The 18,522-nt window shown below is 40.8% G+C and overlaps 1 protein-coding gene across 1 annotated transcript in view; it reads left to right on the top strand.

The window, feature by feature from the left end:
• Nucleotides 1-18,298, top strand: part of FARSB (phenylalanyl-tRNA synthetase subunit beta) — a 30,700-nt gene extending 12,402 nt beyond the window's left edge. Inside the window, exons 11-17 of the mRNA XM_053390016.1 lie at nucleotides 243-304; nucleotides 3,973-4,180; nucleotides 4,581-4,661; nucleotides 5,831-5,923; nucleotides 6,668-6,785; nucleotides 8,364-8,516; nucleotides 17,998-18,298. Of these exons, the coding sequence (XP_053245991.1) occupies nucleotides 243-304; nucleotides 3,973-4,180; nucleotides 4,581-4,661; nucleotides 5,831-5,923; nucleotides 6,668-6,785; nucleotides 8,364-8,516; nucleotides 17,998-18,149 (867 nt within the window). The 3' untranslated portion in view covers nucleotides 18,150-18,298. The remainder of the gene's footprint in view (nucleotides 1-242; nucleotides 305-3,972; nucleotides 4,181-4,580; nucleotides 4,662-5,830; nucleotides 5,924-6,667; nucleotides 6,786-8,363; nucleotides 8,517-17,997) is intronic.
• The last annotated feature ends 224 nt before the right edge of the window (nucleotides 18,299-18,522 follow it).

Genomic DNA, 18,522 nt, shown 5'->3' with positions numbered 1-18,522 from the left:
CTGTTGCACCAGCCTGTGTATTCTGCCACTCCCACCCCTACCTTCATCCTGCCACCACAAGCAGCTTGCTTCACTCTGTCCAGGTAGGCTTTCTGGTCTTCCGCCAACATGCTCTGGATTGTTCTTCTGGGTGCTGAGTGGCACATAACTGCCCTGTAGGTTTTTAATTACGTATGTAGGAGAGTGATACACTTAGAGAGAAAATCGATTTCTATACTTAAAACTCCCTCTCTTCTTTGCAGGAGCTGGCTTATCGTCGGGAAAAGATAAAGCCTGAAATACTGAATAAGAAAATTGGAATTAGGTATGCTAAATCTCTTAGCTGTCTTTGAAGGGTGCACATAGTTCCATTGACAGCATTTGTGTCACATTTTTAACGCTTGTTAGGTTTATACATTTTTAGGATCTGGTGAGAATACAGAGAGGTGCTTAAACCCTAGAGATCCATATTTTATTATGATATATAACCCACTTTTTGGATATACAGTTAAATATCAAAATACAACAAAAAAATCCAACTAAAATAAAATAGTAGCAGAATGAAAATTTGTTTGGTAGAGCCACGAATGCCGTAGATACCATTTTATTTAAACTTCAAGTCTGTTGTACATATTAATGAACTCAGTGCGTGATGCTACAGGCTAGAGAACTATCATGATGATGTTACAAAATACCACAGTGCCAACTAGTGCTCTGAATAAATGTTGCACCCACCATTCAGTAATCGTTCTCCTTGGATAGTTCTGAATGGATGTGTACTGTTGCTCCAAAGCTGTACCTTTTTATTTGTTGTTGTTGCTGCTTTATTTACATATCACCCTTTGTTAAAACAAAGGAGTGGTTGAACAACATGCATAACCTTAAAATGAGAAACACAGTCTTGATGCATCACTGAAACACAACCATACCAAACCTATATGTTGTTGTTGTTGTTTAGTCATTTAGTCGTGTCCGACTCTTCATGACCCCATGGACCAGAGCACGCCAAGCACTCCTGTCTTCCACTGCCTCCCACAGTTTGGTCAGACTCATGTTTGTAGCTTTGAGAACACTGTCCAACCATCTCGTCCTCTGTCGTCCCCTTCTCCTTGTGCCCTCAATCTTTCCCAACATCAGGGTCTTTTCCAGGGAGTCTTCTCTTCTCATGAGGTGGCCAAAGTATTGGAGCCTCAGCTTCACGATCTGTCCTTCCAGTGAACACTCAGGGCTAATTTCTTTAAGAATGGATGCGTTTGATCTTCTTGCAATCCATGGGACTCTCAAGAGTCTCCTCCAGCACCATAATTCAAAAGCATCAATTCTTTGGCGATCAGCCTTCTTTATGGTCCAGCTCTCATTTCCATACATCACTACCGGGAAAACCATGGCTTTAACTATACGGACTTTTGTTGGCAAGGTGATGTCTCTGCTTTTTAAGATGCTGTCTAAGTTTGCCATCACCTTTCTCCCAAGGAGCAGGCCCAAACCTATATAGCATCCCGTAAAAACATTCTAAGGTGCCATGTACCATATCATGATATTCCAAAGCACTTGCCATGTGTCATGTTAGTGGAACTCATTTGGGGACAGAAATGCAAGGTATAGTTTTCCTCATCGGGAGGAGCAAAGACAAACACTTGACAATGAAGTCAAGTATGGACCCATCCTGTCGGAATCGGGGTCAAAAGGCCAGCTGGCTCGGCCCCAGCTGGAGCATCTCCCCTCAGCCTTGCCGATGCGGAGATTCATTGACCTCTGCTCCGATGTACATCAGTGACTCAAGCTTGCAGACTTGAGCACACTTTACTCAGTGTGAACTGCGCAACAGAAGAGGCTTGAGGCTGTAGGCACATACTAAACTACGCATTTATTATACATAAATCAGGACAAATAAAACATGGTATCTCTCCTTGCTGTCTTCTCGGAGAGAGACTAAAAACAAAAGCAATACAGAGCGGAAGTTCCGCTCACACAAGCAATCTGTGCTGGAATGTAAACAGACATGTGACAGGTAAAAAACCCATGTCTGCAGCAATGGGTGGAATGGAATCCCAACACATCCAACATTCTCTACTTGTATTACTGTTCCACTGAAATACTTCTTTAGCTATAGCATTGCTATCAGGAAATATGCCACTCAGTAGTGGCTCTATTTGTGGAAGGCATTCCCCACCCTGGCACCTTCATTATACACCTTCAGGTGCCAGGCAAAAACGTTTCTCTTCAACCAGGCCTTTGGCTGATTAACATCCTATACCCTTTTAAATGTGTTTGTGGAAGGAGGTGAGGAAGCAGGGGTATTCGTTTGTGGGGGTGGGTTTGTTCTTGTTTCCATTATGTATTTTGTATTTTTATATTGTATTTATATGTTGTGAACTACCCTGAGATCTATGGATGAAGGGCAATATTCAAATTAAATAAACAAAGGCCAATCATCTCCCATATGTCAGTGCTTGGATTCAGGAGCACATGATCTCATCCAGCCATGCTGCACCTGAAATCTTAATCTGTACAACAGGAGCTGGGAATTGGATCTGGCTATTGGGCCATGTCCTTCCTTCCCATTTCATTTGCAGGTCAAATTAGTCAACCACCTGATGTTGCAAGGAGTCCTGCACGGCGCTTTGAAGTCCTGCTGATCAGCTGGTTGATAGTACTGAGCAGGGCTCTTGGCAGATCCCTTCAAAGACTGAGTGGCTATGGAGCTCCCCATGGGATTCCAGGGAGCTTGAAGTTGCCACCAGGATCTGCTTTCTTCTGGGATCAGCTGCACTGCTGTGTTCCCCTGACTGACAGTGAGAGCAAACCTCTCTTGTTAATGCACAATCGGGAAAACACTTTAAGGCTCGTGGTTTGGATTGGCAGCTGGCATCAGATGTGGGTTTGGTTTGGGGGAAATGGCATTATGGGCAAAATTGGGACCCATGCTTAGGTGTATATCTCTGTTCTACTGAACTTCTAAAACCTTTCTGCTCCTGCGACTGCTCTCTTCCATTTTGATGACAGTGCCACAAAATTTTGAGCTGTTGGAAATACTTAGGTGTCCAGTTCTAAGGTACTTGGGTGACTGGAGATGGTATGTTGTTTTGTATCACAGCATTGGTTTAGATATGGAGGGGACAACCATGTTGCCATTTGAGCCTTTAGTCATCAGATGCTGTGTGCCTTTATTGCCCTTTATTCCCCAACCTGATGCCCTTCAGATGTTATTAAACTAAACTTGCATCATCTCTGATAGTTGGCCATGCTGACTGGGGCTGATGGGAGCTGTTGTCCAAAATCGATTAGAAGACACCAGGATAGGGAACACTGATTAATTGTATCCAAATATGTGCTGTCCGTCGCAAAGCAGCCTATTCCTATTTTAGGCTGGTTGACCATCTGTCAGGGACATTGTAGTTGCATAGTACCTTTCAACAGTGATAGTACCGTACAACACCATAATTATACACTGCTGCACTGCACCATACAACCACTGATCTCTTGTCCTCAAGAAGTAAAAAGAAAATACACACCAGATAATATAATTCTAGCAGGAGCTCCAGTCAGGAAGAGGCACTATTCATCTTTTACTTAGGCTTCACTTTATTGGATGAAACCAGACTGTTTGAGATCTGGGACATTTTAATTACTCCACAATTTCTCTTGTGTGCAACTTTTCAAACTCCTATTTGTGTACTTCCTCTTATAAGTGTGAGAGGATAAATGTTGGTGCAAGTTGAGGGGATAATGATATTTGCTTGAAATGCGGGTGTTTGAAAATTATAAGCCAGGGTTTTTTTGAAGAAAATTAAAAGGTCTTAAGGACTTGTTCAACACCAAGTATCATAAGGTTTGCTATTGTGCAGCAAAATACTACTATTTTATCTCCTGGATTGATTTGTGAGTCTTGGCATTTTTTTTAGCTTGATCACTGTGAAAATGAAAGGCAGTGGCTTCAGAATGAAACCATGTGATATTTTCCTTTAAAAATTTCTCTTGCTTATGTTTTAGTGAGACTCCATCAAACCTTGCAAAGCTGCTCACCAGGATGTGTTTGAAGTCACACGTCATAGCGAATGGGAACAATATAGAGGTTGAAATCCCTCCTACCAGAGCTGACATTATCCATGCATGTGATATCATAGAAGACGCAGCAATAGCGTATGGCTATAATAACATTCAGATGACTATTCCGAAAACATACACCATAGCTAATCAAGTAAGATTGCACCCTTAAGTAAACAGTCTGTATTGTCAGTTTAAAGGCTAGAAGTATGCCAGAAGGGTTCTTAGAAGAAAACTGCGCCTAAGAATTAAAACAATATTCTGTCATGTCTTCTAGCAATGGGAGTTTACTGCAGCAGGGATACAAAACAGATGCCCAACTGATCTGAGAAACTCCAAAGACCTGCAGTGGATGGGCTTTGGGGAGGGGGAGGGCAACGTTTAAACCTGGAGGCCATATTAAATCTCTAACTGGGAACTGCATTTCCTCAGTCAAGGCCAGATGTAGCTGTTTGGGATCACCTTTTTTGAAAAGCCGTTTTCGCAGTCATCTCCATGATTTTATGATATTCGTTGAGCTGAAAGATGAAAAAATTATTTTCTGTTCCCTCTAGCTTCCTCTCAATAAGCTCACAGAACTTCTGAGACAAGATTTGGCAGCGGCAGGCTTTACCGAAGTGCTCACTTTTTCTCTGGTGCGTGTTAAAGAACTATTTAAGACTGCTATAATCTCAATGAGGATTCAGGCAGCAGCAGTGGTGTATGATCATTTTGTCAGGCTCCGATTTGCTAATGTTTCAGTGTAAACAAATTTCACAGCAGTGAAAAAGGAATAGTTGCTCTGGTTTTTTGAGTTCTAAGACGCTGCCTGACTTGCCTTAGCCTTCTTAGCCTGCCTCTCTTTCATATCTGCCTGAGCTTATCAGCAGAATGAAGAGAGAAAATGAAGAATAAAGAGCCTTCCTTTTTGGAAGGTTGTGGCCAGGAAGAGAGCAAGCTGGCTACGGCACAAGGATGTTAAGAGTGGTTCTGCAGAACTGAGGCCCTGTTGGAAACATCTTTTCTGGAGGGGCAGTAAGTTATGCTGGTCCTGTCCTTCTACATCAAAGAGAGTGGAGCTTGACTGATAGATCTGCTAATACCTGCTCCTCATGCCCAGTCCAATAACGTCTGGAGGGCCATGCGTTCCACACCCCAGTCTTACAGAGAACATCTCGCCAGCTCTTAAAACAGCTGCAATGTCCATTTTTAGGCACAGTTCACTGTTAAATATGTTAACTATTGAAGCTGTAAGCAACTTGAGACCTGGCTTTCTGAAGGACCAGCCTTTGTCCTAAAAATCTGTCCAAAACTATATATTCTTCATCAGAGGTTTTCCTTTGAGTTCTGCCACTATTTGAGGGGAGGCAGTTGGTGACCCAAGGGAGGACTTGGTGTGCTGCGTTTGGCATGCTTTACCAGTGAAGCTCACTGGACAAGAAGTTTGATGAATTTCTGGTTCCAGGCAAATGCTTCTTCTATTTTTCCAGTATCTTGAATAGCTAGTTTCCATTGTTGTTTTATGGTTTGGCAGGATTATATTCAGATTTCTTGTGTTTTAAAGATTGCACCGTCTCAGGGGCTTATGCCGGAAAATGGCTAACAAATGTACTAAATTAATAGATAACATAACTAGTTTTGAAATGCAACACTACATGTTCAAATTTAAAAAAGGTAAACACAGACCTGCTCAGTTAGATTTAGTGTTGCCAGCCTTCATATTCTGACCATTCCTATATATTTCTTTTTTGCTATTAGTAATTTTTGAACTTGAGTTATATTGAACTTCGTTGGGTTTAAATTAATTTGTTTCTTTTCATATCAGTGTTCCCAAGAAGACATTGCTAATAAACTGGGAGTTGACATCTCTACAACGAAAGCTGTGCATATAGCAAATCCCAAAACAGCAGAATTTCAGGTGAGGATTATAAATTTGAGTTTTAGGCTAGAATGAAAAACTGCTTGTTGCCTGTAACTCTAAATGAGTTATGGCCAATGAAAAGTTTTATTTACTGTGGCATATAAGTATGAAATATGTCAATCAGAAGCCGTTCATAGGCCATGTTTTATAGCTAGCATTGTTTGTGGTCAGTCCTGAGTATCTTTTGCTATATTTAATTTCAGTCTTGTATTCTCCAGTTTAATAGTATTGCTTTTTTCCATAGGCAGTTTGTTTTAGATAATTACTACATAGACAGTCCTGCAAATGTTGGTCTGTGTTGGCGGACTGTAAGAGGCTGGGAATTGCTGAAGTGTAGGGGAGAAATAAGGGAGAAATAAATATATTTACTATTAATGCTGATACTTGACTCTTGTGTATGTTGCCACGTCTTGCTCTCAGTTGGAGATGTTCTTACCCATGGGTAGGCAAACTAAAGCCCGGGGGCTAGATCCGGCTCACTTGCCTTCTAAATCCAGCCCGCGGACAGTCTGGGAATCAGCATGTTTTTACATGAGTAGAATGTGTCCTTTTATTTAAGATGCATCTCTGGGTTATTTGTGGGGCATAGGAATTTGTTCATTTTTTTCTTCTTCAAAATACAGTCCGGCCCCTCAAGGTCTGAGAGACAGTGGACCGGCCCCCTGCTGAAAAAGTTTGCTGACCCCTGTTCTTACCTATAGCGACAAGTTTAATATATAAAGTTCCCTATGTGCCCTACAGGTGGCGCGCACTACTCTCTTGCCTGGTCTTCTGAAAACTATTGCTGCTAACAGGAAAATGCCTTTACCTCTGAAACTCTTTGAAATCTCTGACATTGTAGTGAAAGATTCCACCATAGGTAAGATAATCTCAGTAAATGCTAATGTCTTCAGAAATCAAGGGCATGATTGAGTCCCACCTGAGCGCACTGATAGATCTCCTGTTTTCCCTCTGCCGTGGGTTCATACATGGGTGTGCTCAGCCAGTGCATCAGGAGGAATGAGAAGTACCATATCCCTGTTCAGCCTTTCCCCTCTGCTTGCTACAGCATAGAGGTATACATTGAAAGGCATGAATAGACTTGCCATGGCCTGTTGCACTAGCTGAGTGCTCTCATGCATCCACATAGGTGCAGAAGGAGAAACAGGGCTCTGTTGAATGTCAGGGAATCCCCTTGCAGGTCGCCACTGTGCTTTTGTGCTAGACTGGATCATACCTCAGTTTTGAAATGTTTTTAGCATATACTTACTCAGTGGGTAAAGTTGATGATTATACAATAGCTCTCTGTTTTTATTGAAATGTCTCTCTTTTGAATTGATATTTTAAAACATGCGTCCTTTTACTTATTCTATCTGCCATGTTTCAGGAGCCCTATGTAGAGCTTTGCAATTGGAGACCTTGTATAATAACATGGTAAAAAAAAAGATGTACATCACCCAAATGCAAGTGTCCTATGAAATTTTGTTGCTAGAGGGCAGCGTTTACCAATTTTATTTCTCATTGCGTTTTCTTGGCTCGCAAATTGTATTAAACAGGTTTTTCAGACAGTGCTTTGAAGTCACTACAATACATATGAAATTTATGTTAATATATTTGGCTGGTCCATTTTTTAAAACACAGCAGAATTGTTTTGTGGAATGACGCCATAGTTTTCGAGTTAGTTAGAGTGAACTGAGAAAGCTTAGCTTAGATTTGGCAGCAAACACTCTATTTGGTCTGTAATGAATGAACTTCATAATCAAGTACAGTATTTCAAATCTGGATGTCATGAGTGTGTGTGTGAGAGAGAGAGGGAGAGACATCTAGAGCTGTTAGTACTGCCTGGATATGACTCAGACTTTGGCCGAGTTCTCTCTGTGGTAATAAAGCTCTGCCTGGACTGTGTCATTTCAGACTGCAGGTGGAGGTTTAAATTTGTTGTTGTTACAGTATATGCTAGTTGTGTTTTTCATTGCATTTTATATGCTTCGTTCTTCCATTGATGAGGATGAGCCTGAGGCCCTGTTCAGATCACACTAAACTGTGTATAATTGTGGTGTTTATACACCATAGCAAAAATCAGCATGCCAAGGAGAAGGCTAGGCTAAAATGCTTTTTCTTGACATGCTAGATTTCTGTGAGTTGGAATGTTCTTTTTTTTTTTAAAAAAGTCAAAGATTCAGTATTGACAACACTCGCAACTAGTCTGAAGTGGTACAATTCAAGCACAGTTTTGTACTGCAAAAGAACTAAGCCTCAGAAAAGACCTTTTATTTTTGCTTGTTCTTATTTACTTTTATTTAATAAGTTACTACATTCTGTATTTCTCTTTTGATCTACAGATGGTCAGTGTGTAACTGTAAATAAACACTGATACAAAATTGGATTAAAGCGGACAAGAGCTATAAAATGCCGTCTCTGCAAAGCCAATAATTTTGGTTTCCTCTTTCTTCTCCAGATGTTGGTACAAGAAACCATAGGCATCTTTGTGCTGTCTACTATAACAAAAACCCTGGTTTCGAGATAATTCATGGATTGCTCGATAGAGTCATGCAGCTGCTGGATATCCCACCAAGTAAAGAGAAGGGATATTATATTAAAGCAACTGAAGGTAAGGGAAGCCCACAAAATGCCAGGGACCCTACCTGCATGTAGTTGCTGAACAGGTGGATCAGAGCCTTATATACTGCCTATCTAGTAAAGCAATTATTTGGAGACAATGACTTGTCTTGTAGTGCAAGCAGAAGGAAGCAGCAATGAATTTCCCACCCCCTCTAGCCCCTTCACCTCCCAAAAAACTCTTCAGAAGTTTGGGGGAACTCTCCTAAATAGAGAGAGATGGGGACCACATGGCCATTGAAGAGAGGTAAATTCCCAAAACTGGGGTAAGGAGGCAATGTTCCTCCTGGTTGCTCTGTAGTTCTTCAGTGCAGCAAAGTGATCTTTCTAACAATACAGATGGTAGGTATTTTATCACAAAGGTTGATACAGTGTTGCACCATAATTTTCCTTCTGGAACCTCAGGTGTTTGTGAAGTACAGCTGGGGTTTTTCTTACTTCATACCATGTGAATGAAACATGAGGAGTTGAATGTCCAACGGACAGTAGCACGAGGCCATCCTTTTTTTATCCATAAGAATGAGAGTTCCTAATGCACTTTTTAAAATGAGCTGTAAATAGCTCTCTGAGGTGTGTTTCTATTTAAACTGGGGGGGGGGGAGGATGACGAAGTGCCTGTGTCTTTCAAAGTTATGTTGAGCTACAAATTTCTAGTAGCTTTTATAAAAGAGGGAGGGAGATGAAGCTTAGCTGTGTAGTTGTCAACCAGCCATTAAAATTGCCCTATAAATTGCAATAAGGATGCTCTTTTGTTTAATTCTTGTACTTCATTCAGTGTGTGTGTTGCAAGTATGTGACTTCAGTTAAAACTTTGTACATTTTTAATATAAAAGCTTTGCTAAGATCTGTGTAATGATCTGACTCATTTCATAATTTAGAAAAGGTGTCTGTTTACTGTATATGTTCGTTCTTGTTCCATATGTGCACACCACGGTTATTAGATCACCTTCTGTTCCCGTAATACCTAAATATCCATTAAGTTAATCTCAGGGTCACAACCTTTTTGCCCTTGCAGCAACACCTGTGCAACAATTACAGATGCTTGAAAATATGGGTGAAATTGTGATGTTCCCCAGGCCTTCACACTGATGTTTAGTGTAACTGGAGCCCTGCAGTATATTGGGAGAGAATTTTAGCCTTGAGTGATCAAGTTTTATTAAAGATGAAAACATACTCCTTTATGAAGGAACTCTGGGACGATCCCAAATATTTACCATCTGACGCTTCTTAAGAATCATAAATACATCTCCGAAATTTATTATCCCTTTCAAAAACTTAATTGCAATTTTCTAAATTAATTTGTTAAGCGATATGAAACAAGCTTTCCGTTGAAATTAGCAGACTATTACTGTAAATTACATTTTGCGTAGCTTAGAGACTGTCACGTGCTGTCTTTACATTCAGTGTTCCTTGATTGATCCATAAATAGATTAAATATACGTTTATGGGCACACATGGACGAGAAGCTTCCCCTTCCCGTACTTGCTTTTTCTGTCTAAAGGCCTGAATTGTTAAACTTTTAGAATATCAACCTTGAAATCTTAGTATTCAGGGTTCAAGTCCCTTTTCGGGCATGTCCTTTCTTCTGCCAGGTATATGCATGAGGCTTGCTGCTTTAGAAATCCTGAGAACTGTCCAAAGGTCCATGATACAGCTCTAACACAGAATCAAAGCATGTCTGGTCCTGTAAGCTGCTTGGATAGAAAGCTGTCTGGGAACCATATCTAAGCATCATTGAACTCTTCAGAGGAAGAGCAGGGTTAGGTAGGGTTAAATGGAAGAAATACATTTTAAAAATCCTCCCATGATTTTCAAAAAGTAGAGATCTTTGCTCAAAACACAAGGCGCCCCCCCCCATCCTCTCCAGTTAAAAGGATCTCTCATAGCTAGAAAGAATCACAGCATAAGGCTTTAGAGACATTTACTGGCAGAGGAGATGATATCTACTCTTTTCATTGCACAAGCAGAGCTCCTTGGTTATGTAAGTTTTCTTCATCAAGTTTCAGTTGATTCTGTCACAAGCAGTCATGTACAGCAGACCCTGCAGTTCAAGAGGGCCTCTTAGTGTTCTGGAGAGCATTTTGAAGGTAGCAGGTGGGCAGGAGAAAAATATCAGGCCTGCAGACTCTGCTATCTTTGTGGGATCTGCTTTGTATGAACATCAGGTTCCATGTGTGGCCCTAATAATGTAGATACGCTTGGAAGCCTGACAGCTGAGATGTAAATGCCTCGTTTTAAAGTCTTGGACCTCACTTCAGTGCTCATTGGGAAAGTTGTGCAATAATGCTGGTGATGCATCTCAACAGTGTTCCACTTCTTTCTATTTCTGGGCTCCATTTGTTTAATTGAAGGTGTGGCGCAGTGTGGAAAATGCTAATGACAGTAAATCGCAATGACAGCTTTTCATTTAAGGTTTGGCTGGCAGTAAGACAGTTATTTGCAATTTTTGAAATATGCGCTGCACATTTGTATTACCATAAAATGGAAAACAACTCTCATGACTACAAGATGACCTTTGTTGTAATGTGCCAAGAATTTCAATGTCATTTTGAGACGTCCACCTGGCCAGACCCGTTGATCATGCTGCACTTAGCACTTGATGAACATGTTAAATAGTAGTCTCAGAAGCAACCAGTCTCAATGCTGTTTGAGACCTTTCACAATAGGATACATTCTCAGTTTACTCCATTGATTATTATACTGGGGGATAGTTGGTAATTTGAAAGGGATCCCCCACCCCTTCCTCTCGTGTTCCCAGAGCAGGGATTACACCTCAGTTGTTGTTGTTTTTTCCATTTCTGAGCCTATGGCCATTTTCCGTATAATCTCCCACAGGTCATGCTGGGGCTCCAGGCAGTGGTGGTAGTTAAATTATTGCCAGGTCCACAACTAGTTCTTTGATTGGCCACAAGGCTGTTTGCTGGGGAATAATTTCTGCATCCTGCCATTTTTCCTTGGAGTCTTGGAGATTGGTAAGATGTGTCAGAAGTTAAGCTGCAACTTTTTTTTTTAGAAAAAAAATAAAAGCATGCTGTTAGTAATAAACTCCTAACAAAGAAACCAAAATATGAAACATTTGTATTTGATTTGTCACACTATAATCTATAGTTTGTAATGGTTTTTGCGTTACAAATGTGTTGCAGGCTGTTTTAGTCAGGCATTATGCAAACCTAATAAGCTAGTTTTCTGCCATATATATATATTTATTTATTTATTTAAAGAACTGCAGCACAAGTCTCTTATATTTCTTAAAGCCTGAAAAATGAACTACTGAACCTTATAAATCCTACAGTAACTTGAGTTATAGGACCAACTGCAAGCTGGTGAACCAGCTTAAATGTTTATGTAATGGCAAGTGTTTAGGGTGATACAAAGGGAGAGAACCTCCCACCTACTGCTGCATATAATCTCTCCTATCCTGTTATGAATTGGTTCTAACTGGTCCCAGGACATTGTCAGAAGGCACAAGATGAGGCAACCTTGCTTAAACTAAACAGTTCTGAGACTGGATGTGAGGGTATCTAGAAAGTTTCTATATACTGTATTGAGTTCCATTATGGAGGAGACGCAGGACATAGTTTATTTATTATTATTATTATTTTAAAAAAATATTCATCTGTGGAAAGGGTAAATGTAGAGACTGTTAGAAAGAGGTAGGATTTCAAGTCCATGAAAAGACTGCTTCTAGGTTGTGTTTCTTCCTGAAATTGTATTGAGGTTCTGCAGTTTACTTAGTTCTCTCACTAGAGGTCATTTGAAATGTTTCACAGCTATAGGGGAAAGCTCTAGACACTCTGCCATGAGATCAAACACTTTATTGTGTTGAGATCAAAATCCGTCACTCTGTTCCCTTTATTGGGATCGGTGAGAGGGAGCATAATGTGCTGTAATTCTCCCTACATAATGTGCAAGTTAGTGACCTCCCAGGACAGGGGTTTCCAAACTGTGGAGCATGAACTGCCAGTGGTCCTTCACAAGCTTCATCCAGGTGGTCCGCAGAATGTCTGTAAACATATGGTTAAAATCTGTACCACATCTAACCTATTGCATTACAAGTGCTAGAACAGGCAAAAAAACCCACAGGACCTTCAGTAATTTTTCAAGTGGTCCATGGGGATAAAGTTTGGGGAACCACTGTTCTCATGGAAGATAAGTGGCTGCTGGCCAGTGTGAGAACAGGATGCTGGACTAGATGGGTCCAGAAGGGCTCTTCTTTTGTTTATTTATATCCTGCTTTTCTCCAAGGAGCTTAAGATGATGTACGTAGTTTTCCCTCTCCTCCCTGCCACCTCCAATATTAAGCTCCCAACAACTCTATGAGGTGGGTAAAGCTAAGAGCTAGGAGCGTCTCCACCCCCATCCTTCATCCTGGACACTGAGGTCCAGCTCCGAGGGCCTTCTGGCAGTTCTCTCACTGTGAGAGGTGAGGTTGCAGGGAACCAGGCAGAGGGCCTTCTTGGTAGTGGCGCCTACCCTGTAGGAATCTCCCATCTGATGTCAAGGAATAAACAACTATCTGACTTTTAGAAGACACCTGAAGGCAGCCCTGTTTAGGGAAGTTTTTAATGTTTGATGTTTTATCATGTTTTTAATATTCTGTTGGGAGCTGCCCAGAGTGCCTGGGGAGGCCTGGCCAGACTGGCGGGGTATAAGTAATAAATTATTATTATTATAAGAGATGGTGACTGACCCAAAGCCACCCAGTGAGCTTCATGGTTGAGTGGGGATTTGAACCCTGGTCTCCCAGGTCCCGGCCCAACATGGCTCATGTTCAAATCTTGATTTGATTTGTCATATTTTTGTCATTCTCAGACAGTCATACCTGTGAAGTGTGCTCACAAGAAATCAGTGGAAAGCTAGCACAGTGTTTGTGAGGCTTTGTCTGTCCCTGAAGCCACTGAAAAAAGACTAGCATAGTTCTTGCTAAATATGTTGGTGTGTCAAAATTCTGACCCTAAAATATAATCTCCATGCCAATCTAGGCAAGCCACACGGTGCTGAAGCCATCAGCAAAATCCATCAATATACTGAGACATCTTCCCAGACAAGCCCCAGTTGTGTTTTGAGAAGTTCCCATTAAACTATCAGCATTACCTTGAAGATATTCCAGACGAATTCTACCCTAGCATTTGGATCTAATGGACCAGATGAACTTCCTTAGAATGAATAATTATTCTAGTATCACTTAGGGTCTATGCATGGGGTCATTTCTTGCTGAGGCTGACAGTATGCTATTTGAGCAATTTTGACACCTCTGTTCAAATTGTTTGTAGATAGGCACCAAAATTTAGTGCTCTTCAGACAGTGATGGTGAAGCAGTTATCTTCACATGCTAATATGCCTGTAGTGGAGAACACTATCTTGTTCATTTCTTTCTAATCATATGAAAAGTCTTGTGCATTCAAAGTAACTAGGAAGTGTTTCTGCATCCATGGAGTACATCTTGTCTTAGGGATCACAAGGGTAGAGAACTTCAGACATACTTAAGTCTGTAGGAAGAACAAACCAACCTCCGAAATACTGTCTGTTTACACTCCACAGAGAAGTAAGCCTGCCTATAATATAAGCACCCATTTGACACCCAGCAGCTCTGTGTATAAGGTATGATTTATGGGTGGAAATTGTGGGTGCGTTCTGTTGCCTCAGTCCCCCTCCCCCTCTTTCCACATGTTGGCTTTGTACAAAGTTTTCAGTCATCTGCCCAGAACTACAGTGATATGTTTTCCTTCAATAAGTTCATTGCAGTAAGTAAAGAAGTGTGTAGGATTCTGCATTTGAAGAACGCAACTCTAGTATTTTGCCTGGAAAAACCAAGTCTGTGGGCAGTTTATTTTTACTATCTCTGTAAACCATGGTGGCTTTTAGGTGTGTCTGATCGACTGTGTGATCTATTGTTGATAAGCTAAATTCTTTTACGTGGAGTTAACACTGGGAAAGTGCAGAAGGTAGTGAACTTCAGATGTTGAGAAATAATGGAAACTTAGGCATGTGTTCAACAACAAACTTCCTTATAGATGTTACAGAACAGTTATTTATTATTATTATATATTGAATTTATATACCGCCCTATACCTGGAGGTCTCAGGGCAGTTCACAGAATACTTATTCAAAGAACTGCAGCACAAACCTCTTGCTTCTTGAAGACAGTTCAGGTCCCCAAACTCCAGAATGGACAGACTAGGTAATTATTCCTTTTCACTTTGTATCTTCTTACCTGTTCAGGCTACCACACCTGTCCCACTGATTCAGATGTACAGTAAAATATTTTTCTTTTTGATGTTCCCTAAAGAGATGAAAGGAGATGAGAGGCTGCTCTTGAATTGAGGGATTAGGCTTGCATTTATTAAGAACTTTGGGGGCTATTAACTGTTTCACTTCCAGCATAAGCCATTTACTCAGATCAGATTTCCTGTTCTGCAAGTGGTAATTTTTTTTATTTCTCCTTTTTTATGACAGTGTGTAACTAATGCCAGTTTGGGAATATTTGAGTGCGCAGAGTATAGTGTTTTCTCTTTCAAAACCATATTTAATCATGGACAAGATTTATTTGCCGTATAGAATGACCAGTAAAAGTATTGCTTTTGTGCAGCAGAGAATACGTAACTTCTGTTTATGTATGGGCTCCTTCGGGAGGAAGGGCACGATAAAAATCAAACAATAATTTTCATAGTAAAATTTAGGAAAGCTTAAACACTTTGCTATGAAATGAGCAACAAATAAAGATTCCATTTTAATCCCTGAAAGATTGAATGCATTTTATGTATTTAGTAACATTTTTTTTCTAATGTAAACTAATGTTTCAAAGTTTTGACCATCACATTTCGATACATATTACAAAATATTTGGGCGTAAACTCTTCCAAATCTAAGCCTTATGGATGTAACTTGCGTGGTTAGAGTTTGCTAAACTTCTGGAACAGGAGCAGCCATGGAGGATTTCTATAGGCTTTCTGGAGAACCACCAGAGAATAAGTTATTTGCCGGCATGACTATCACTGTTGCTTTGTGTGCACCATATTTCAGTCATCTGGTTTGTACCAGTTATGTTCAGGAAATAACCATTTATCCGAGGGAAAATGTGACCAGGACTTCACTAGTCGTGCTGAATAACATGTCTCCTGCCTCTCAGTTACTCAAGTGTTGACTTCTGATACTCTCCCCCATCCCCTTATAAGAATATAATTGTTATGATCGCTAAAGCTTTTCCCAGCTCTGACCCAATATCATCCCTTTAATCTTCTTCTCCCAAACATGGGAAGAAGGGAAGGAATTGGGAAGAGAAGAAAAGCCATGCAAGGTGTTTGACCGGCAAGCACACAGAGAATTCAACAAGCCCTTTGAAGGTCAGTTAGCCAGAAAATGTGCTAAAGACTAGGTACTTGATTGGATTAGTGGCCAAAGAATTACACCCTGAATAATCAAAGCGGTCCTGCAGTCTGAACACACAGGCAATTATTGGTTCTTAGGGGCATAGTGTAAAAGCTTTAATAACAGATTCTTTGAACTTCAAAGCATTTTAGAAGCGACAATCTTACTATGAACTGTGATTTTTGTCTCTTGCTTGCATGTAGTGTTCCTACGACAAGGCATTGTTCCCACAATGCGTGTGTGTGTGTATCTGAATTAATTACAAACTACTTGGTGCCTTGCTCATTTTTAGTTACAGATTATAGAGATGATATACCTTCAACTGATAAAGCCTCAACCTTTGGGGTGCCCTGGGACACTTTAAATATTCTCTGTCTGTGGCAATAAGAACTTGATTTTGTGGGCACCAAAGTAAAATTCAAACATCTGAATATTCTTACAATGGAAATTGGTCAAAGCCATAAAGAAACGAGGGGAAAGTGACTCGGCTGTGGTAAATTCAGAGCCTCACCTAACGTTTCTCAGTTACTACATCAGCTGAAAGGCTGCTCTTGGGGGAAGCAGGGGAATGGAGGGCAGGAAGCAGCTGCCATACTAGGAGAGAGGGCCAAGTGGCAACATCCTCATAGGGGGGTCTCATTGCACAAAGTAACCACCAGCACTGTTGGCCGACTGGGGAGGGAGTGCCACAGGGCTGTAGTGACAGCCCACGGCAGTGTCCAGATTTTTCTGGTGAGGCACTGAGAGGGGTGCACCCCTGACCTGCGCCCTTATCAGGGGCCAACCTACCCAACCCCTAGATACACCTCTGGCGATATCTCATCTTCAGAGATTCTGAAGGTTGTAGCTTTGGGCACAGTGCCCATCCCCAAGTTTCTGCTCTTTTTAACACACTAAAGTCTTTGACTGTTAATACAGTTTTTGTTTGACAATGGACTCCTGTGAAATATCCACCACAATTTTCGGGGGTGAGGAAGGATTTTAAAAAATGACCTCATCTTATAGCGTTCTTCTCATGTGGGGACTGTGTTGCATGAACATTTCACTGCATTAGAATTACATGGTAAAGTTACTGTGTGACTTTACCGTGAGAAAAAGAATGCATGGATTGGTCATTTAGTTTATTAGTTTCAGAGGATTTGAATGGGTTACAGGAGATTTTGATTACACATGGGGGTGCAGCAAGAGACAAAATCACTTCAGCTGCAAGCGGATAAGCCTTTATTGGTGCCATTTTGTCTATTTAAGACTAGTAGTTCCATTTCACTAATAATCATTGGCCCACAGAACATTGCCCATATATATATAAATGACCCCTTTCTCGCACCTACTTCCTTCCTTATTTTGTTGGAATCGGTGAATCAAGCCAGGAATCACAGTTAACTATAGGAGCCTGTTAACATGTGCATTTGGGAAACTACGGTTAATGGCTTCCAAACAAGCCAGGATAATAAGTCATGATATGAAGTTGTCTTAATATCCTTGTTTGCTTGGAAGCTATTAACCATAGTTTCCGTGCTTTGAATGTAACAGCCATTTAGTATTAAGTCTGGCTCCATGGCTTGTTTCTCCTCTTGCATGAAGAGAAGGTCAAGCAGCTGTGTACAGGGGCTCATTCATAAGTCTTATTTAGCTGAATTATGATTTGTCCAAGCATTGACATATTTTGTTTCATGATACAGCTTTGGTGAATTCATCATTCTTACTCTGTGCAAAAGCTTGTAACCTGTACACTGAATGTAGAACCAAAGAACTGTAGAGTTGGAAGGATCCCCAAGGCATCATCCAGTAGTTCAACCCCTTACACTTCGCCCTGGAAACGTGAAGCATGTCTACTTAAGGAATAATCACCCACCCGCAAAAAAAGATTTCTTCTCTAGCATTAATAAAATTGGGCTATGATAAGAGAAGCAATCTTTCATTGTTTTAGCAAAAATTATTCTCGTGTAACACACGCTTCTGCTCTTGAGGTTTACTTGAGGTTCAGTGCCCAGAATGGCTGGGGCAACCCAGTCAGATGGGTGGGGTACAAATAATAAAATAATTATTTATTAATATTATTATTATGAGAAACATTCATTTCTCTCCCCCCCCCTTTTCTTTCAGACCCTGCTTTTTTCCCTGGACGCTGTGCTGAGATCTTTGCAAAAGGGCAGATTATTGGGAAGCTAGGAGTACTCCACCCTGACGTCGTCACCCAATTTGAGCTCACCATGCCCTGCTCTGCCCTAGAAATCACAATTGAGCCTTTCGTGTGAAATCCTGACAACAGCATGCTTCTTCAGTCCACATAGTTCTGTTTCCTCCCCCCTCCCAAAAAGTCCACATAGTTCTGTTTCCAAGATGGTCTGTTTCTACCATTGGGCACTGTCCCTAATTTTAATAAATTAGGCAATGAAATAGACAAGTCTTATTTTGCTCTTTGCTAAATGTTCCTTCAGTGCAATAATACTGCCTTCAGGGGGTTTTTAGGGCTTTTCTTAACAGATTGAGCCATCAGTCAGATGTAAAAAATAAAAAAGTTCAATATATTACCATGAATATATATGGGCAAAGAACATGATCTGTTCTCCAGAATGTTCCAGAGGCTGAATCTCAAACTGTAACAGATTATAGCTGCATAACAGGAAT

The sequence above is a fragment of the Podarcis raffonei genome, chromosome 5, assembly GCF_027172205.1.
Source record: "Podarcis raffonei isolate rPodRaf1 chromosome 5, rPodRaf1.pri, whole genome shotgun sequence".
NCBI lineage: Eukaryota > Metazoa > Chordata > Lepidosauria > Squamata > Lacertidae > Podarcis > Podarcis raffonei.
Note: the sequence above shows the minus strand (reverse complement) of the source record. Positions and strands in the feature narration are given on the sequence as shown.